Source organism: Strix uralensis, chromosome Z (genome assembly GCF_047716275.1).
Source record: "Strix uralensis isolate ZFMK-TIS-50842 chromosome Z, bStrUra1, whole genome shotgun sequence".
Taxonomy (NCBI): Eukaryota; Metazoa; Chordata; class Aves; order Strigiformes; family Strigidae; genus Strix; species Strix uralensis.
This window is the reverse complement of record NC_134012.1, coordinates 28,246,797-28,264,286: the sequence shown is the minus strand read 5'-3', so window position 1 is coordinate 28,264,286 and position 17,490 is coordinate 28,246,797. Positions and strand designations below refer to the sequence as shown.

Here is a 17,490-nt window from a genome sequence, read left to right as displayed (position 1 = left end):
GGGAGCTTCGAGAAGCTTCTTACAGGAGGCCACTGTTCTAGCCCCCTTCCCTGCTACCAAAACACCCTGTCACTCGCTCAAACCGGGACAGAAGGCTTGTGCCGAACTACATGAACAGTAGCTTCCTGAAGTGATGGAAATGGCAGAGTCCTTTGCTGATACCTAACTGAGCCCCTTCTGCAAAAGTAGAATAATGCCACTTCCAAGAGTCCGAACTGTCATGTTGGCCTTAAGCAAGTGAGATGTGAACAAGAAACCCCTAATCCTTGGAGACAAGAGAGATGTAATGAATTCAGTTTTAATACAAATACATACTAGAAACAGTACACCCAAAGACAAATGGGATAGTAAAAATCCTAGCGAAAATGCCTTATAATTCTGCACCACCATCAACCCCAAGCTCTAATGGTGAGCAATACTCGCCTTAACAGGGTCCTATACAATAGGTGACACAGTTTTTTTGCGTTAACTGATAGAGCCCTCTTTGAACGGAACTGAAATGTAATTTCATAACCTTCCAATGGGCATACATTACATCTGAAAATCCCAACACACCTTCCCTTTCAGAGAAAGGAGCAAAAGTGGTGACAAGTTATTTGATGGCTTTCATATTTTGTTGTTTCTCTTTTTTTCTTTATTCTGCTGTTGTAAAAATGATGAAAAAAATGGAGTATTTATTTTCTCCAGGTAAACTTAGGGGAACCAAAATATATTCAAGACTGAATGTCCAAATCACTGTACCATGACACTGAGAAATGGAGGCTTTGTGTATCATTTTGAGTGTGGTCAGCTTACCGTATGTTCAGACTTGGTTGTCAGATACTGGTATAAAACATAGAGAGAAAGAAGCTGTGTTGAGAATTCATCAAAACTTTCCTGAAGCATGATCTCTGTTACTACTGACATAGCATCTATGGAAGAAAACAATACATAATCAGCAAGTGCAGATTTACACAGCTCCCTTTCACACCCACTCATGTTCACTGATACTTCATTGCTGTATGTTTTGAAGTAGCTAGGGAGAAAGTTAAAGATTTCTTATGACTACTAGCATAGAATTAGTCTTACTCATTTGGGTTATTCAAACACACTGTGAGAAGGAAGAATGGGTGGAATAGCATGAGACCACAGCAAAGGAGCTTTCCAAACTCAGCTCTAAACTCTTCAATTGTCTCTTCTTTGCTCATCCCTTCAATCATTAAAATTTTTTAAAAAATCCTTACAAATTACTTCTTTGTTCTTGTGTTTAGATTACAAACAAGAGAAAACTGGCTTAAATTCACTGCCCTTAACGTGACAGGAGAGTACAATGCAGCAGAAATGTCACAGATCACCCACAGCACTCAGTGCATTCAGCAAACAGTGCTCTGGAGGAGCTCCACAGGGCGTTCCAGTGACACTCTCTGTCAGGAAGGACAGTTTGTTAAACAAAAGGCTTGAGCCTGCCACAGAAAAGAAATATGGATGGAATAAGGAAGAATTCAGATAGGGGTGGCTCTCAAACTACAATAAATATATGTATTAATCTGTTATTTAGCAAAATTTTCATGATAAAAGCTACAAACAAGCCCTGCGATTCTACTGTCCCTTTCAGCTGATTTTACAAGATGCTTCTTCAAAGAAAAGCTCACTGCAAGTCTACAGTACCAGAAAACCTGCAGTGAAATGAAAATCTTAAATATTTGTCATCAAACATGATAGGATTATTCATCTCAACACTTAAAACACTTAACAGGGAAAGACAGACACCTCAACATGACAGTTCAGCATAGCTGGTGCTTTCCAGTGACAGACGGAAAGTCTAGACAAATGGTTTGGATATGCAGCTTTTTGAACAGCTAAATGTAGGTAAGATAAACTCTACCAATATGCATTCCAATTCTTATAACACTCTAATTGTCACTAATAACTCCGGTGATGTCATTAGGATGTAAGTCAGACTTGTAAAACTGGAGAAGTTGATTTACACTTGGAATGGGACTGATCACAGTTGAAACTGTGAAGTGTATGTGTTTCAAAATTATATAACGAATAAAAACCCAACAGAAATGAGATATAAACATGCAGAAAAGTAATTTAAAGGAAGGAGAAGGTGTGTTTTTAAGGTGATTTTGAGAAAATACAGCTAAAAGTTTTTAATTCAAATAAAGGCTCTGCAGATATGAGAGCATACAATGAAGGATGCAGAATTGGTACATATTATCTTACCTTCATATTTCTTCTGCTTTATAAAAGAATCCATCAAAATATTGAATGTAAAATTATCTGGGAAAATTCCATACTGAACCTAAAGAGAAGCAGGAAAAATAATCAGTGTGAAAATCTGCTGTTCATATCTTCCCAAGCATAGCACTATACAGTCAGTCAAGCAACACAAGATTAGCACGGCACCTGTGATGTAGACCTTCTAACTTTTGATGTTTTAGATTTGTTTTGGCATTTTATCTGAGCCTTTGGGATGAAGAAGGGTATTGCCTATCAGGTTTTTATGCCTCCCCTTCATCTAGCATGTTTGGACACCAACACTGTTTAAAAACAAAGCTTCCTGGGTAAGAAGAGGAAATAAAAGGTGCTTTAGCTAAAATTCAAGCGCAACATTAATTTTTGTTTTAACAAAGAAATATATGAACTTAAAACCACAGTCCACATGACCTGGCTGCAGTAGGAATTCCTGGCAAGCCACACTTGTCTGAAAAAGCTGATCAAATATATTCATGACTTTTCCTCATAAAAACTTACCTTGTTTTTTAATGTGTATAAGGCTTTGTCTTGTGCACCATATTTTAAGCACTGTCTGATCCAGCAGTGGATGGTCCAGTCTCTTAAGTACCAGCAATTTGGACTATGCCGAAACCTAAAGGATGGTAACAGTCCAGGTGACAGTATGAATATTTGTTATTACAGACAGAAATTATATAATCAACAAACTACAAGTTTCAGAATCCCCACCTTTCATGATCTCAAATATAAATTTGCCTTTATCTGACTTCGCAGTCATTCATTCCTCTTCAAAAAGCTTCATCTAGCCCTTTCAAGTAAGAGAAAAACTTTGATACACTTTAATAGTGTGTGTACAAAAGGGGAATCTGATCTTTTCACAAATGCATAGTATTTTAAACTTCTCGCTTTCCAGAAAGCCTAATGGTTTTCCTCTGAAAAGATGCATACCATAAGAGCTTCGTATATTTATAAAGGCTAACGGAGATTGCTATAAACACTGTAGTACTTTTCAACCTTGTTCTTCTGATCACGTAACACTGTATTGTTGCTGTTCTCATCAAAGAGCAGCACTGCTCCGTGACTGATGACATCAGCAAGTATCAGAATTACATTAAAATACAGCTGGGTCTGAACCTTTGGAGCTTGTGTCATCTGGTGTCTCCCACTCTAACTCATACCTCACTTCAACCACTTAAGAATTCATCGTGCCTCAGAATCACAGAATCACAGAATCATCTAGGTTGGAAAAGAACATGAAGATCATCCAGTCCAACCATTAACCTAACATTAGCAGTTCCCAACTACACCATATCCCTCAGTGCTATGTCGACCCGACTCTTAAACACCTCCAGGGATGGCGACTCCACCACCGCCCTGGACAGCCCATTCCAACAACTAACAACCCCTTCTGGAAAGAAATGCTTCCTAATATCTAGTCTAAACCTTCCCTGGCACAACTTGAGGCCATTACCTCTTGTCCTGTCACTTGTTACTTGGTTAAAGAGACTCATCCCCAGCTCTCTGCAACCTCCTTTCAGGTGGTTGTAGAGGGCGATGAGGTCTCCCCTCAGCCTCCTCTTCTCCAGACTAAACAACCCCAGTTCCCTCAGCCGCTCCTCGTACGACATGTGCTCCAGACCCTGCACCAGCTTCGTTGCCCTTCTCTGGACACGCTCGAGTAATTCAATGTCCTTTTTGTAGTGAGGGGCCCAAAACTGAACACAGGAATCGAGGTGCAGCCTCACCAGTGTCAAGTACAGGGGCAGGATCACTTCCCTGTCCCTGCTGGCCACGCTATTTCTGATGCAAGCACGCTGCCTCAGCACAGGCCATTTCTGGGCTGCTGCATGCTTCATTGGCTTTAGAAATGCTTCATCAGTAAGGCATGACTCATGCAAGGGGAAACTCTGCTCGAGAGCCATCCCCTGCACAGGCTGCCTTGTTCTGGACGGATGTTTCTTTAACCTGTTCTGAGATACCTTGTGCCATGACTTCAGGTATTCTTCCCAGGCAACCCTACTCCAGTGCTCAACCAATTTGTAAAATTAAATACTTTTAAGTTCAGCCTCTTTTATTTCATCCTTATTCAGACTTTGCTCTGTATTTGGAGAAGTGGTGACAAAAAGCATATGGAGCTTTACCTTTGGCAAAGACTGAAGAATCAATTAAGAGTACAGTGGTAGGAGCTGCTGCCTTGGACCTGGGCTGAATTTCACATCCCAGTGTGAAGAGATGCACACAACCTTTCTCAATTCAAATGGTATGCATGAAAACCAGACTCAGTCCCCAGCACAGAAGTGGCTGCCACTTCCTGTAGAAAATGCTGATGATTGAGCTGGGCTCATGTGCAGATGTTTTCAGCCTCAAGCCAAGCTGCAGCACCATTTAGAGACAGGGCTGGCTCTTCCACCTGAGTGAGCATGCTTTCCAGAACATTTATCAGATTAACATGGCCACCAACTCTCCTTCCCCCTCAGTAAATCTCTGCGTATTGCATCCCACACCTGAGGGCTACACAGATGACCAAGCCTGGAAAAATACTGCAGCCTAGAGAGCCTTCAGAATGAAGAAGTCATCTGTGCCAAAAGCGGAGCTGAAGAACTACACAAAGTCTAAATACAAAGTTTTGTAAATGGCACACGAAATCTCCCCATTAAATTAGAATTTAACAGAAAAAGAAAAGCACGCTTTGAATATTAAATTACTAACATTCATTTTGTTGCTCTAATTGCTTTCCATTTTCTTTCCTCTGGAGTTCAAATATTGGGAACAGCAAGAATGTATATTTGCTTTCATTAAAGTCCTGTTTCAATAATGCTTACAGGAAACATCAATTACAGGCATTTGGTTTTAATCATATTTTGATGAAACAATTATCTAATTGCTACAGACTGTTTCACCAGCCATTTAAAATGGGTCCAGAGTGCAACACCCAGCACCCAGCATCTTTTAAAGTTGCTTCATTAAATGGTTAATACTGTTTCACAAGAGCAAAACAACATACTTGTCTTATAAAAACATGACACTGGTGCTCTCAAAGACTTAGACCTTTCTTTTGATACAATCTTTGGCATCCTTCCTACTAATTAGTTACACAGAAGGAAAGCAAACATTTTTTTTAAAAAAAGCCCAAAGGTTTTAATGGGTTTGAATATTCTCCTTTTTGCAGAGCTGTATTTATTCTCTTGAGTACACCACAGTGCGAGAGCGCTCAATACCTCCTGCACCTTGAGAATGCTACAGCCTACTGTAATAGCAAAATGCTTCAAGGTTTCAAAGTCAAATTGCGCTTGGACAGTAAAAGGCCTAACAGGGATGTGATGCGGTCTAAAAACAGGATGAAATTGATCCTCAATCAACACAAGTTTCTGGAATCTATATGCACAAAATTCAGAGGCATGTTATAAAAACTCTTTAAAAAAAATCTTCCCATGAGCTTTGTAGGGCTGGGACTGACTTCAGTGTGTGTGTGTGTGTATGGGCAACCACATGATCTATCAGATATAATTACTGTATGTATTGAGATAAAAGATTAAAGATCTACTAAGATCTTTACACTCGGACCAGAACTCCACTGTGCTAGGTACTATGCAAATAAAAAGCAAACAGCTTCTCAGCCGAAGAACTTTCTGGTTAATTCTAACAATTAATTGCAAAACAGTTGCCTGGGAATGAAGAGATGGGACTGGTGCCAAAATTCTTCTGTATCCGTGTCAACAAGAATGTAATACATATGCATGTACACGATCCCTCAACACTACAGACTTCCATTAATCCATGATGTGGTAGAAGGAGAATTGGAAGTGAAAGACAAACAAGTACACTGCAATCTTTAATTGTTTCTGATTCATATTATTCTGGGATGAGCTCTGTCTCTATTCTACTAACTCAGAAGAGAAGCCAACAGAGTATCTGTTTTTTCAGCTAACCTAGACAAACTAACCAAATGTTGTGGCAGACATTTTTATTTGAAAGGGAATCAGGGAAAAGAGGAGATTGCTGGTCATTTTGACAAGCATTAACATCCTCCTCCTTCTCTTTCTCCACAAAACAGAATATAATTAAGCACGGCAATATGTTCAGGGACAGATGAAAAGACAGAAGGAAGCTAAAACTACAGAAAGCAAAGGATTCAGAGTGAATTAAATAAAGGGAGCCTCTAGCAATTGCTGTATGTCTAATGGAAAGACCAGGAGGCTATCTTGCAGATGTCTGTTGCTGAAACTCATTTTTCTGAGAACTAATAAAAACCTGAGAAGCACAAGATTCTTATTATGTGTTCAGAAAAGACAAGGAGAAGCATCCATAACAGTACTAGGGGAGTTCCCTCTTGGTACATTTTAATGTTAATGGCTAAAGAATCAATATGGTCATCCTTCTAGTCACTGACCTGAGATCATGTGTCCCCACAGGGACCAAGAAGATGAATATGTGTAAGACAAGGAGTTCCTGGAATATGAAGGTCATTGTGACTCTTAACAGCACACAGTGCAATGATACTAGAATTCCCCTTATTTTGGAAAATTGTTCAAATGATGCAGTCCAGAAACTTGATTTTCATTAAACCATTGCTTTGTACTTGCAAAATGATTATAACCTGGAAGAGATACAGTAAGTGTACAGCCTCGGTACAAGGCAACCAGAACATTTTTAGCCAACCAAGTGTACACTCTCTTGCTCACGAACCGGCCAGCACATTAGGCTAAGAATAAATTTTTAGTTTACTAATTCCCTGCATAAGGCCCCACTGCTCATTATTTAGAACACTGCTGAAGTACTCATGCTGTGTTAAAGAAACTGAACACTGGAAAAGTTTATCAAATGCTGAGTGCTTTATGGAGTGCTCTACTAATACAGCAAGCATGACTTACTTCAGCTGGTGCCCTCTCAGCAGAAAAGCTGAGTTTCTTCCTTTCTTTCTTTATTTTAAATGCTCTTTCAGATTTGTCTGGTGCCATCAAGTGGTGATGCACTCTAGTGCTGCTTTCACATACTTCGTATTCTCAAGGGAAGGAAGTAATACAGCACCCCTGGGAGCAAACGGAAGCACCAACATGCTGGACTGTATTCTTTTCCCTAGGTTTGGTACAGGGGATTTCATTGCTTTCAGGACAGTCACAAATGAGGAAGACAGTAAAGGAAAACTTGCTGGACTACAGAAGAGCAAGTGCTGCAGAAGTGATAGACTACCAGAAACAGCTCTGCTGTACAGAGGGAAAGTCAGATCCACAGATTTGTTCTAATTCTTTGCTAAGATGATCAGAAGCTGCCATTTTCTGTTCTGTGGCTTTCTTAGGGTCAATCCAATTCCTGGTACTAGGCTATCCTTGTGCGATGCACTGTTTTTTCTTTTTTCCCCATCTGTGAAACAGGAAGAAGAGTCCCCTTACTATCTCCAACTTTGTCTGAAACTAATGAGAAAGTATTCTGTAATGATCTATACACACCCAGTGCATGGAACTGTATGATCTCTTAGGCCTTCAGATTTCTTCAGGGCTTTATAAATTTCACCACAATTTTGATTTGCTAATTTTTCATTACCATACATAAAACCAACCCCTTAAATAAATAAACCTCTTGTAGCATAATGTTGTTCTCTGTTCTTATGTACCATCTTCTGTCACATTGCAAGGAATTGGAGAAATTAACAACAGAAGGTCACTGAGCCATCTCCATTCTTTCATTATCTCCAATATACATTGTTTAGATATGTTACTGTGCTTTCGTCAGAGTTAAAACCAAAAAGGTTTCATAGCCTTGTAGGATCTAGTCCAAGAAAGGAAGGAACCTACCTGGTGGTAGTCACTGTAACAAATTTCTTCCACCTATACTTTAGATCTCTCACTTCTTTTAGAATGGAGAGAAATATGGATTTACATGTTCATTTGCTTTAATCAGAAGGGGAGAGTGCCAGATTTTGTCTCATCTACTTAAAATTCAAAAAAGTCCAAAGTAAAATCTAAGGAGACTTAAAATGAATAAATATCGTAAGAAATGTCTCTGCGAGCCAGGAAGAAGCTCTCTCAATGGAATGAATCCAAAGCCACTCCACATTTTACACAAGTCATACAGGGCTGTGAAGCTCCTTGGCAATGCCACATTTGTTTCTTCCCAGGCACATTTTTTAAGCTACAGTGCATAATGATCAAATGGATTCCAGGCGGGCTTAGCTTGGAAACTGGAAGGCTAAGGAAACGTCACCCAAAACTCTCCCTTTGTCTGTCATTTCAAGCCATGGGCCTTGGGAAAAAAATCGTCCAGAGGCATTGCTCATGTGTCAGCATCAAAGGCAACAGCCCTGAAAAAAATCTCTGTTGCTTGAAATTTCCTTTTAAATGGGAACAAAACTATTTTTCCATCTCTTCTTTGCCTGCGTCTTAGCATACACCTTTCTTTGTATGCATCCTTTTAAAAATTTCACGTATAAACATATCAGACTTATAGGAAATAACTCATGCATTAACTGCCTACACTCAAGCAGAAACAGAGGGAACACTTTCCTTTTGTGTTGAAATAAAAAACTGAACTAGTATACGTAGTATAAGAAATCAGTTATCAAAAGCAGTAACAGGACAGGTTTAAAAAAATCAGACAAGTCAACTATAACAGAGGACAGTCTGATGCTGAGGCAGAATTGTGCTCTTACACAAGAAGAAAGTGGTTTGCAGACTCCCTCAAGAAAGCCCACATTCAGCCCTTACTCTGTTTTAAATTTTATTGACTTTCCCTGATCTTTGATTTTAAACTAATTTAGCTCTTGGTTGCTTTGACCATAAAAGTAATTCTTCTAAATGAGGCTTGCTCTTCCTCCACATGAATGTGTATTTCTTGCACAGCGTCTTTTGTTCAGGAGCTGCACAGAGCTCTAACACCAATGAATGCAGCCTCAAAACAGGCCTAAACGATCAGTTTTTAGATATGGATAAACTACAGTACAGAAGCACAGTCAAACATCAAGGATAAACAGAAGACTTAAAGAATACTTTTAGTATCGGGTCTTGCTTTCCAGTTATACCACATCCAGCTTTCATTTCTGTCCACCCTGATATTACAGGTTTACCTGTTTCTTAACCCTTATACTTGGTAAAAGGACCAGATCTGGGAGAGGAGATATTTTAGGTAGAAGTACATACTATGCAGTCATTTAGGAAGTCTCAGGATATCACCCTGGTAACCACTCTCTCCTAACAACTGAAGTCACAGAATTCACCATTCAGTAGTCTCAGACTAGCTATTGCAGTGCTCAAAACCACACCCCTGCATGGAAAGCTCCGCTTTCCAAAGTCTCTTTCTATCACATACAGCAATCAACCACATAGCAGCTAGGACGTAGTTTATCCTTTACTGACCTAGCTACTTTGATAGGTAGTTATTAGAGTAGATTAACAAATGACAAGCTGGATTTCTGATACAAGAAGCATTTCTGCCCATTGCTGTCAATCTCTTGTATCACTAAATGCTTTTTCTACCTTTTGATGGATTTAAGGCACCTTTGTGAGTAAAACACAAGGAACAGCCTTATTATATTAAAAAGAAAAAATAATATCATCAAATAGTTGCAAAATCCTAGATAAATGTTACAAATTTCAAAACAATGTATGAATGGAGAAGCAGTTCACAGCAGCACAAAAGAAATGTTTTGCTTATACATAAATAGACATAAGAACCACCACAAAAGAAACAGTAACAGCAAGAGATCCAGAGCCTACAGCAAAGTCTGGGGCAATTTACCTGGATTCCTGGCTCTGAAAAGTACCTAAATTATTTACCTGTCCTTCCATTCACAGGCAGCGAACATAACAGAACCGGAGTGGAGCAGCTCTTCCAACCTTCTGCCAACAGGTTACAGGCAGTCTCAAACTCCTCTAGAATCATTTGTAAAGCACAGAGAGGAGGAATCCTTCATATAACTTGATCAACTCAAGTATCCCACAGGCTCGCCTTGAATGCCTTGAACTTTTATACTAATCAGTTCATAATCAGACTGAAAAAGCAAAGCCCAGCTCAAACACACTGCTTCTCAGTACACTCTTTGTCCCTGGGACAACTCTTCCAGGCTGTTAAATGTGTTTACTGAAAGGCTCCTCTAGCCATGTGGATTCAAAATACTCCAGAGCTATGCACTCCCCAGCAGGACACCAATGGAAGTACACTTCTCAAAAGAACACGAGGCAGGATTTCTTCTGTTTCAGCTTGGTCGAAGGTGCTCTGCATGCCTCAATCTGACATAATAGGACATCAGTCACAGGCCTTGTCTAGCTAGAAACTAAAGGTCTTAGCATTTAAAAATACAGTATCAACACGGTTCCTTGTTCTAACCATAATATTTAAACATGACAGGTTAAAGGGAAAGTCACCAGCTAGCTCACTAAAGCTCAAACTGTCCATTTGGGGATCCTCAGTGTGACTGGTAGAGAAAAGAACATTGTGATGGTACAAATATTGCTATGAAGAAAAGGTGGTGGTTCCTGGTCCCGTTTCATGCAGAAAATAAAACCGTGTCATTTCTTTAACATTCAGAAGCTTTATTTCAAACAAAAACTATGAAACAAGCAATCCCCCTTTCTGGCTTTACTCCTTTACAATCAAGACACAATGATGAGGTGAATAGCATGGGAAATTTGCTTTACTTCTTGTTGCTTAGTCATATCCCCAGTGGAAAGAAAACAAATAAAGGGACACTTTAATATAGTATCTCTATCTTTCTCATCCTCCTAGGATAATAGTGTCTTGTTACTCAACACCCTCCACCTTTCCCACTCCTTTTGGAAAAGACAGGCAGGAAAACCAGATTTTCTTCTCACACATATGAAGAATCCATATTACTTTCACCATAAAGCTGAAATTAACTCAAAGAGCAACAGTTAACAAGCAAAAGGAAAAGCCTTGTCATAATAACAACAATAATAAAAAGCCTAACATTTCCCCAAACTACTGACTGTAAAGGACACAGCTCCTAGAATTTCTCTCTATTAAACATACTTCTGGGCTTACAGTTGAAATGACTGGTTTTGAATATAAATGCCATTAGTAATCTAGTGATTGAATAGACGGTATCATAGGCTGAGGAAAACACAGGGAATGATGTGGTGAGCTGTTGCTATAGTGATTTGGTAAGATACTCTCTAGTGCCTTTCCTTGTCCCCATGCAACCAAAATAAAGTTGAATTTAGAATCAACTCTTCCATTAATTATATCTTTTACTAGTATCCTGGCACACAAAAACATATACAGAGAAATTAAGAACCATATAATACACTACATTTCTTGCTTCTGGGAGATTTCTGAATCTCAGCAATTTCTAACTGTGTCAGGCTAAAATTTGCTGTATTAAAGCTCAACAAAGGGTCAGTTCTGCTGGAATCTTTACTCATGTCTCTGACAAATGATTAACACAAAGGCTGTAAAAAATGGCATATATAAGTAAAGTACTGATTTGATTGTTACCATTTTACTTGCCCAGATACACCTGTCATTAGTTCAATTAATTCTCTACCTGTCTGAAAGCTGGTACCCAAGTTATCAACTAGATTAATTTTCAAAATTAAAAAGAAATGTTTGTGAAAGCCCATTTGTCATTCATAATTGCTGAAATCAACTTTGCACCTAGTTCATGTTGCAGAGTGAAAGAGATCTCCTGCTAAATACTGCCAGAAAGTCTGTTTCTAGCAGAAAGCTTGTTTCTACTTGAAACTATATTGGAAGTAAGTTTAAAACCTTCTGGGTGCCCAAAAGGTACTTATGTCATGGGCGTTCTTCAACCAAAGCTATCTGTAAGATTATATGATTTTAGGGAATAAACTGCTTCAAAGCTAGTTAGATGTTTCATTTTTAAAAATAAGTTACTTCAGAAGCTTTAGAAAACCTCCAATTTTAGCCAACAACTATTGCAGGGATGCCACAGTGAAGCCTGCATTCCAGTAACCATTAACCAGTCTGGACAGAGAGGTAACACCAAAGGCTTTTCAAGCTGACAAGACAGTGACTCCAAGTTTTATAATAGTTCATTCAGTATCAGAGGGAACTGAATCAAGAGTTAGGACCAACACTGAGGAATTTCTGCCTTCTAGTGCTAAGCTTAAATGATGACAGTACACCCCTTTCACATTATATTAAAAAAGGAACACTTTATGGGTATGCATAAAAATTGCTGTCCACAAAAGTCACGTGACATTTTAAGAGCAGGAAAAAAATCCACCCTGTAACTAGACATTGCTATTCCAGTATTTGCAAACAGCAACCTTTTAACAGTGCCCAACATACAACCTAAATTTAACCTGAGACAAAATTAACATCATTTTGTCAGAGACCTAATTCACTGAGAGCTGGAATCCTCATTCTACCAATGTTGCATTTTCCATTTATTCTACTCAAATTCTTTATGCTTCACAAAATACCTCCCAGAAATACATCACACACTACCTTCAAACTACTGTAATGTTACACCCACTGACACAACCCTTGATGCTTTTCAGTTTGATCACAGCTGAACTTGCACAGATTACAAGCAATGTATTCCTCTGGCTTTAGTATCAAAGGCTGCAATACAGAAGCGTATGAGCCAAACCATTTATTCTGCAAAGTTGTTCAGTTTCCACACCACATGGAACCTAAGCAAAAAGGAGGTGCTAGCAAGAGATTGCTGCAGGAATACAAATGGATCTTAGTAGTCAACTTAAGCAAGGGAAGAGCCAAACCTTACATTTGCTGCCAAACACTTCAAATACTGCATATGTACAGTTCAGGTTTCACCCTTTCAGATTTGTTGCCATAGTCCCACAGTTCAAGTTAACCTACTCTTGACTACCATCTGTGCCCTTTTCATTCTTCACTGCTAAAGTCTGATTTCCTTGTGCATTGCTGTCCTTCTACACCCCATGACCACAGGCAGAGCTACATGATAAGCTGTCAAGGTAAACAAATAAGGTTTTCATATTAAGCATAAACACCTGCAACAGAGGGGACAAAACACCTGATGCTCACCTCTAGTTTCAGACATAGTCACTGTCAAAAAGGCAACCATTTCCAAAAAGTAAACCATAGGTGCATAGCCAGGTCTTGGCTATCAGGCAGTCTACCATGAATCCATTTATATTTCATGTCATGTCTCAAGGAGCAACAGCTTATTGATACTTTTTTGTTCTTCCAACCATGCATTTTGCTGAGAAAAATATTTTTAGCAATGAAAAACAAAAATCCTTGAGTCCTTCATGATACATTTTTAACTGTTCCCTAATGACAGTAAGTTACCCAATCACAGTAGTTCAGAGCTTAACTTCTAGTCAGCATATGTCTTAGTGTATTTAACCTCTTCCAAGCCCAGGGGGACAGCAATGTCCTTTATTCCATTGAGTATGATGTCAAGCACACAGACCAGTAAGCAAATCAAGGATAAACATGGCAAAATAGACTCAAGCATTTTGTCAGGCAGTTTGGAATTTGTGAAGTCTCACCAGCTTTCTGATTGGTTTACTTTTATTTTTTTCAGAAAAATACTGTACCGTCAGATCTGTTAAAGAGAGAGATAGTAGCTACCTGTAACAAACTTTTCCTAAACAAGAAACTGTTCATAAAGAGGATGTCTCAAACACCTTGAGTTGGATGCCCTATGGGGGAGAAGCAGAGCAAGCTCTGCGGAGGAGGGGCGGTGGGCTGTTTCTCTCCCCCTCCCTCCTGGGGTTGCCCAGAGACAGAACTCGCCTCACTGCGCAGGTACAAGCCAGAGAAAATGAGACCCTTCTGGAACAACCTACTGCGGATGCGTAAGAAAGGCTATATAAAGGCAACACCCCACGTGTGTCTTTGTCGACCCACCACCTACAGACCAAGCTGGCTACTCTGAGACAACGCAGGATCCAAGGGTGGTGATTCCCCTTTTCCTATCCCCTCCTCCTCTCTTTCCTCTTTCTGCTCGCTCTCCTTCTTACATATATTCATGTGTATCAGTTTTGTAGGAATTGAATTGCGATTGGTTGATCACTGACGGGTTATTAGGAAAACAGTCTCATCCTGGAGGGTTACCAGTTGATTGTTGCCAAATTGTCTCCATTCACTCTCTGAAGTGGTCAGTTAATAAAGTCACCAGTACAATTGTTCCTCGGAGTCACTGTGGTGATTCGGCTCACCCTGCTGCTCTAACAAGTGGAGACTGGCTCTTCCACCCAGCAGGCAGGCTCTCGGGGAATTCAAAAAATTCACCCCCCCTTGTAACCCACCGCGTGGGATGAGACAGTACCTCACTTTAAGTACTCCATGTACTGTAGGACAAATGTTCTCTTGCGTAGGTAGGTACAAGCTGCGCAGTAAAACAAGGTTCTGCTACTCAAAACAGGCAGAGGGTTTCAAAATGCAAAGGCATATTTTTGTAGTTCCTCCCCTTTTGAGACAAGAATACAGCCAAGACTGTTAGCTGTATGTATAACCCACTACTGGCTTTGCTGATGAGAAGCAGTGTATGATGCAAGGCCAGGTTGCCCCATGACTTTGCCCTGTTGCAGTGGCCCGCTTGTATCTTGTATTCTGACTCCAAACTGACATTTACAAGCATCCAGTTCTCCAAGGCACTCACAGTATAGGAGGCTTATACATGTCATGCTACCCACTGAACAGGAGAATAAACACAGAAGAGAGGGGAAAACACTACAACAGCGTGCAATTATGTACCAGATGTGTTTCAGTCTGGCTTTTATTCCTCCCAAAGAATCATGACTTTCAAAACAACACAGTATCTTACATAAGATGAACTTGCTGCTTCATGACTTAACCCGGACAAGGGAAACTGTGAAAGGAGTGATTGCTGCAGGACAGTAACTTCAATGGGAGACAAAAAAAGAAACTCCTTTACAGAGAAAGCAAGAGTGTACTACTGCTGCTGCAAATGCTCCTCTGTCGTGCTCTCACAGTAGCTGCTATACTTCATCCACTCCCAGTTACAAGCACCAGCAGCCAGTCTGGTTTGTCAGAGCTTTGGCACAGGCAGTGTAGGCAAGGGAGGGGGTGGGCTGTCCATTTTACTCCCAGCTGTCTGCTGCCAGAGGCCATCTATTTTGCTTGCGGCTGGATTTAGTCATGCTCTGCTCACTCCCTAATGGAACTACGTAGAAAGTGGCTGATTAGACTGAAGGAAGGAGTATTTTTCCCCTTTGTTAAATGAAAACAGTAGTGAAAGAGGAGAATCAGAATTAAATAAATTACAATTTAAAGAGGATGATCATAAAGTTGACTTTAGAGATTAAAGACATCTTTATATCTACACCAATTCTTGGAAGAAGATACTACTCATAAAGGTGCAAATCTGCTTGCAAAGCCAGTTGCCAAAATCCATGTGCTTTCAGCTTGACAAACTCTACAGTGAAGGGGAAAAATAAAATAAAAAAATAAAATCCCCATTCATTTTTCAGCAAGAGAAAGGAATGTTTACTGTGCCTACATTTACAGCTGAGAAAACAGGAGTTTCTACCAGCTGCTTGCTCTCTTGTATACCCTTTGCCAATTTTAACAACAAATTCAAGAAAGCTTTCTTTGTTGGCTGTTTAATGCTCCCTGAACTAGATCCTGGGTCAAATCTTCACCTGGTCCAAAGAGACAACACGTGGTTCTGGCAGCTACTAGGGATCTGCCTCAATCCACTGAGGACCTGGCACACCAGACATGCACATGGATCATTAACTGGACTAAAGTTAGGAGGCAAGGAAACTCCAGCACCTTTCACAAATGTGCAGCCCAGTGTCCCACAAAATCTGTCATGGTGGTGAAGATGGAAACCAACTGCTGAGAGCTGCCACAGCATTATTGCTGAAATGGCCAACTCCACATTTAACAGAGATCCTCAGGCTTTCAAACTGATGTAGCAAAGGGGAGACAGGGCAGCAGCTGAAAAGCCTGGGGACATTCTCCTTCAGGGACAGGGGACATGCTAGGATTTTAGGAAATGGGTAAGGGTATATCATCAGCTGATAGGAGGGGCTTGGGCTTCTATCTAAACTTCTCCTGCCCCACCCTGTCCTACCCCCCATCCCCCTCCAAAACAAAAAGAAAGAGTAAGGAAGGCATTATTCTGCCTAGGAACCAAAGATTTACCAAGTAAAGGACAGAAATAGAAAGAATTAACAAGGACTCTGCCAGAAGGAACAGTCACAGGTAGATGTGCAGAGTGACAGGAGTGCTTGGTACAGAGAATCACTGAAAATGCAACTGGCCTCATTCCAGTAGACAGTATAGATATGTTATCTGAAGAACGCAGCTTTAAAAATAGCTCACTATTAAAGCAGCATTAAAACAACAAAAAAAACCCCCACCAAACCCAAAAAAGTAGGCACCCTGCATAACCATTTTTTTTCATTTTACTACTGGACATCTTACATTCAGAAATTTGCATCTTAATTTCCCATTTCTGGGAAACAGAGAGAGTAATAACCTCAGAAATCACCCCAGGAAAATGTTAAACTATGACCTTTACTTATTGGTACTGCTATTCAACTACAGTAAAGCATTGTTTTGTGGGTCTGTTTGCAATACAAGCTTCTTCTCCTCTTAGGGAGCAGAATACTTTTTCACAGGCACAAATGTATATGCAGAAATAAGCAGCCATACAAGTTGAGTAAATGTACCTGTTTATTTTCATTTTTGTTCTTCACACTAATGTTTTTGGACATTTCTGAAGATGGAAGTATTTATAAAAAATGAACCACTGGAATCAAGCAATGTAAGCTGACTTTTCAAATTTCTTTTTTACAGGGACCAGGAAGAAATCTACAGCCTGATGGATAAAATCTGGTATTTCTTAAAATTTCTCAATAACTGATCGTTGACCAAACATTTTCAGTCCTACAAAAGCATAAACATCCATTTCTGTAAATAAAAACTGCCAGCTATTTGAAAATTAACATTCCCAATCGTTTACAAGCTGAAGAAAGATGTATGCTGAAATCTCCTCCCTGTCACAGTAACTTTGATTTTTTATAACCATTTGGTCCTCAATGGTGTATAATAGAACAAAAGATGATCAGATCTATACCTGTAGTGTATTATTTCATCCTTATCACGGTCATCTTAATGTTCTTTCCATTTCCAAAGGCTTTCACCTTCTGCAACCTGCATCACATCTACTTACTACCTGTTACTACATACTATGCAGCAACATGCACCAAACCACAGATATTCTCAGAGAACAAAACAGATACTCTAATGGATCATACTACTAAGTAGAACATCTTCACTGTAACCAACGAAGCACAAAACACTTTTCTCTACTATTAGGAAGTCCAGTAA

The 17,490-nt window shown here is 39.8% G+C and overlaps 1 protein-coding gene across 3 annotated transcripts in view; it reads right to left on the bottom strand.

Moving 5' to 3' along the window:
* Window positions 1–17,490, bottom strand: part of MRPS27 (mitochondrial ribosomal protein S27) — a 47,563-nt gene that overhangs the window by 13,564 nt on the left and 16,509 nt on the right. For all 3 annotated transcript variants that reach the window (XM_074856838.1, XM_074856837.1, XM_074856839.1), the window contains exons 5-7: window positions 2,740–2,854; window positions 2,209–2,287; window positions 796–911 (exon numbers count right to left, since the gene is read on the bottom strand). In XM_074856838.1, coding sequence (XP_074712939.1) covers window positions 796–911; window positions 2,209–2,287; window positions 2,740–2,854 — 310 coding nt within the window. The remainder of the gene's footprint in view (window positions 1–795; window positions 912–2,208; window positions 2,288–2,739; window positions 2,855–17,490) is intronic.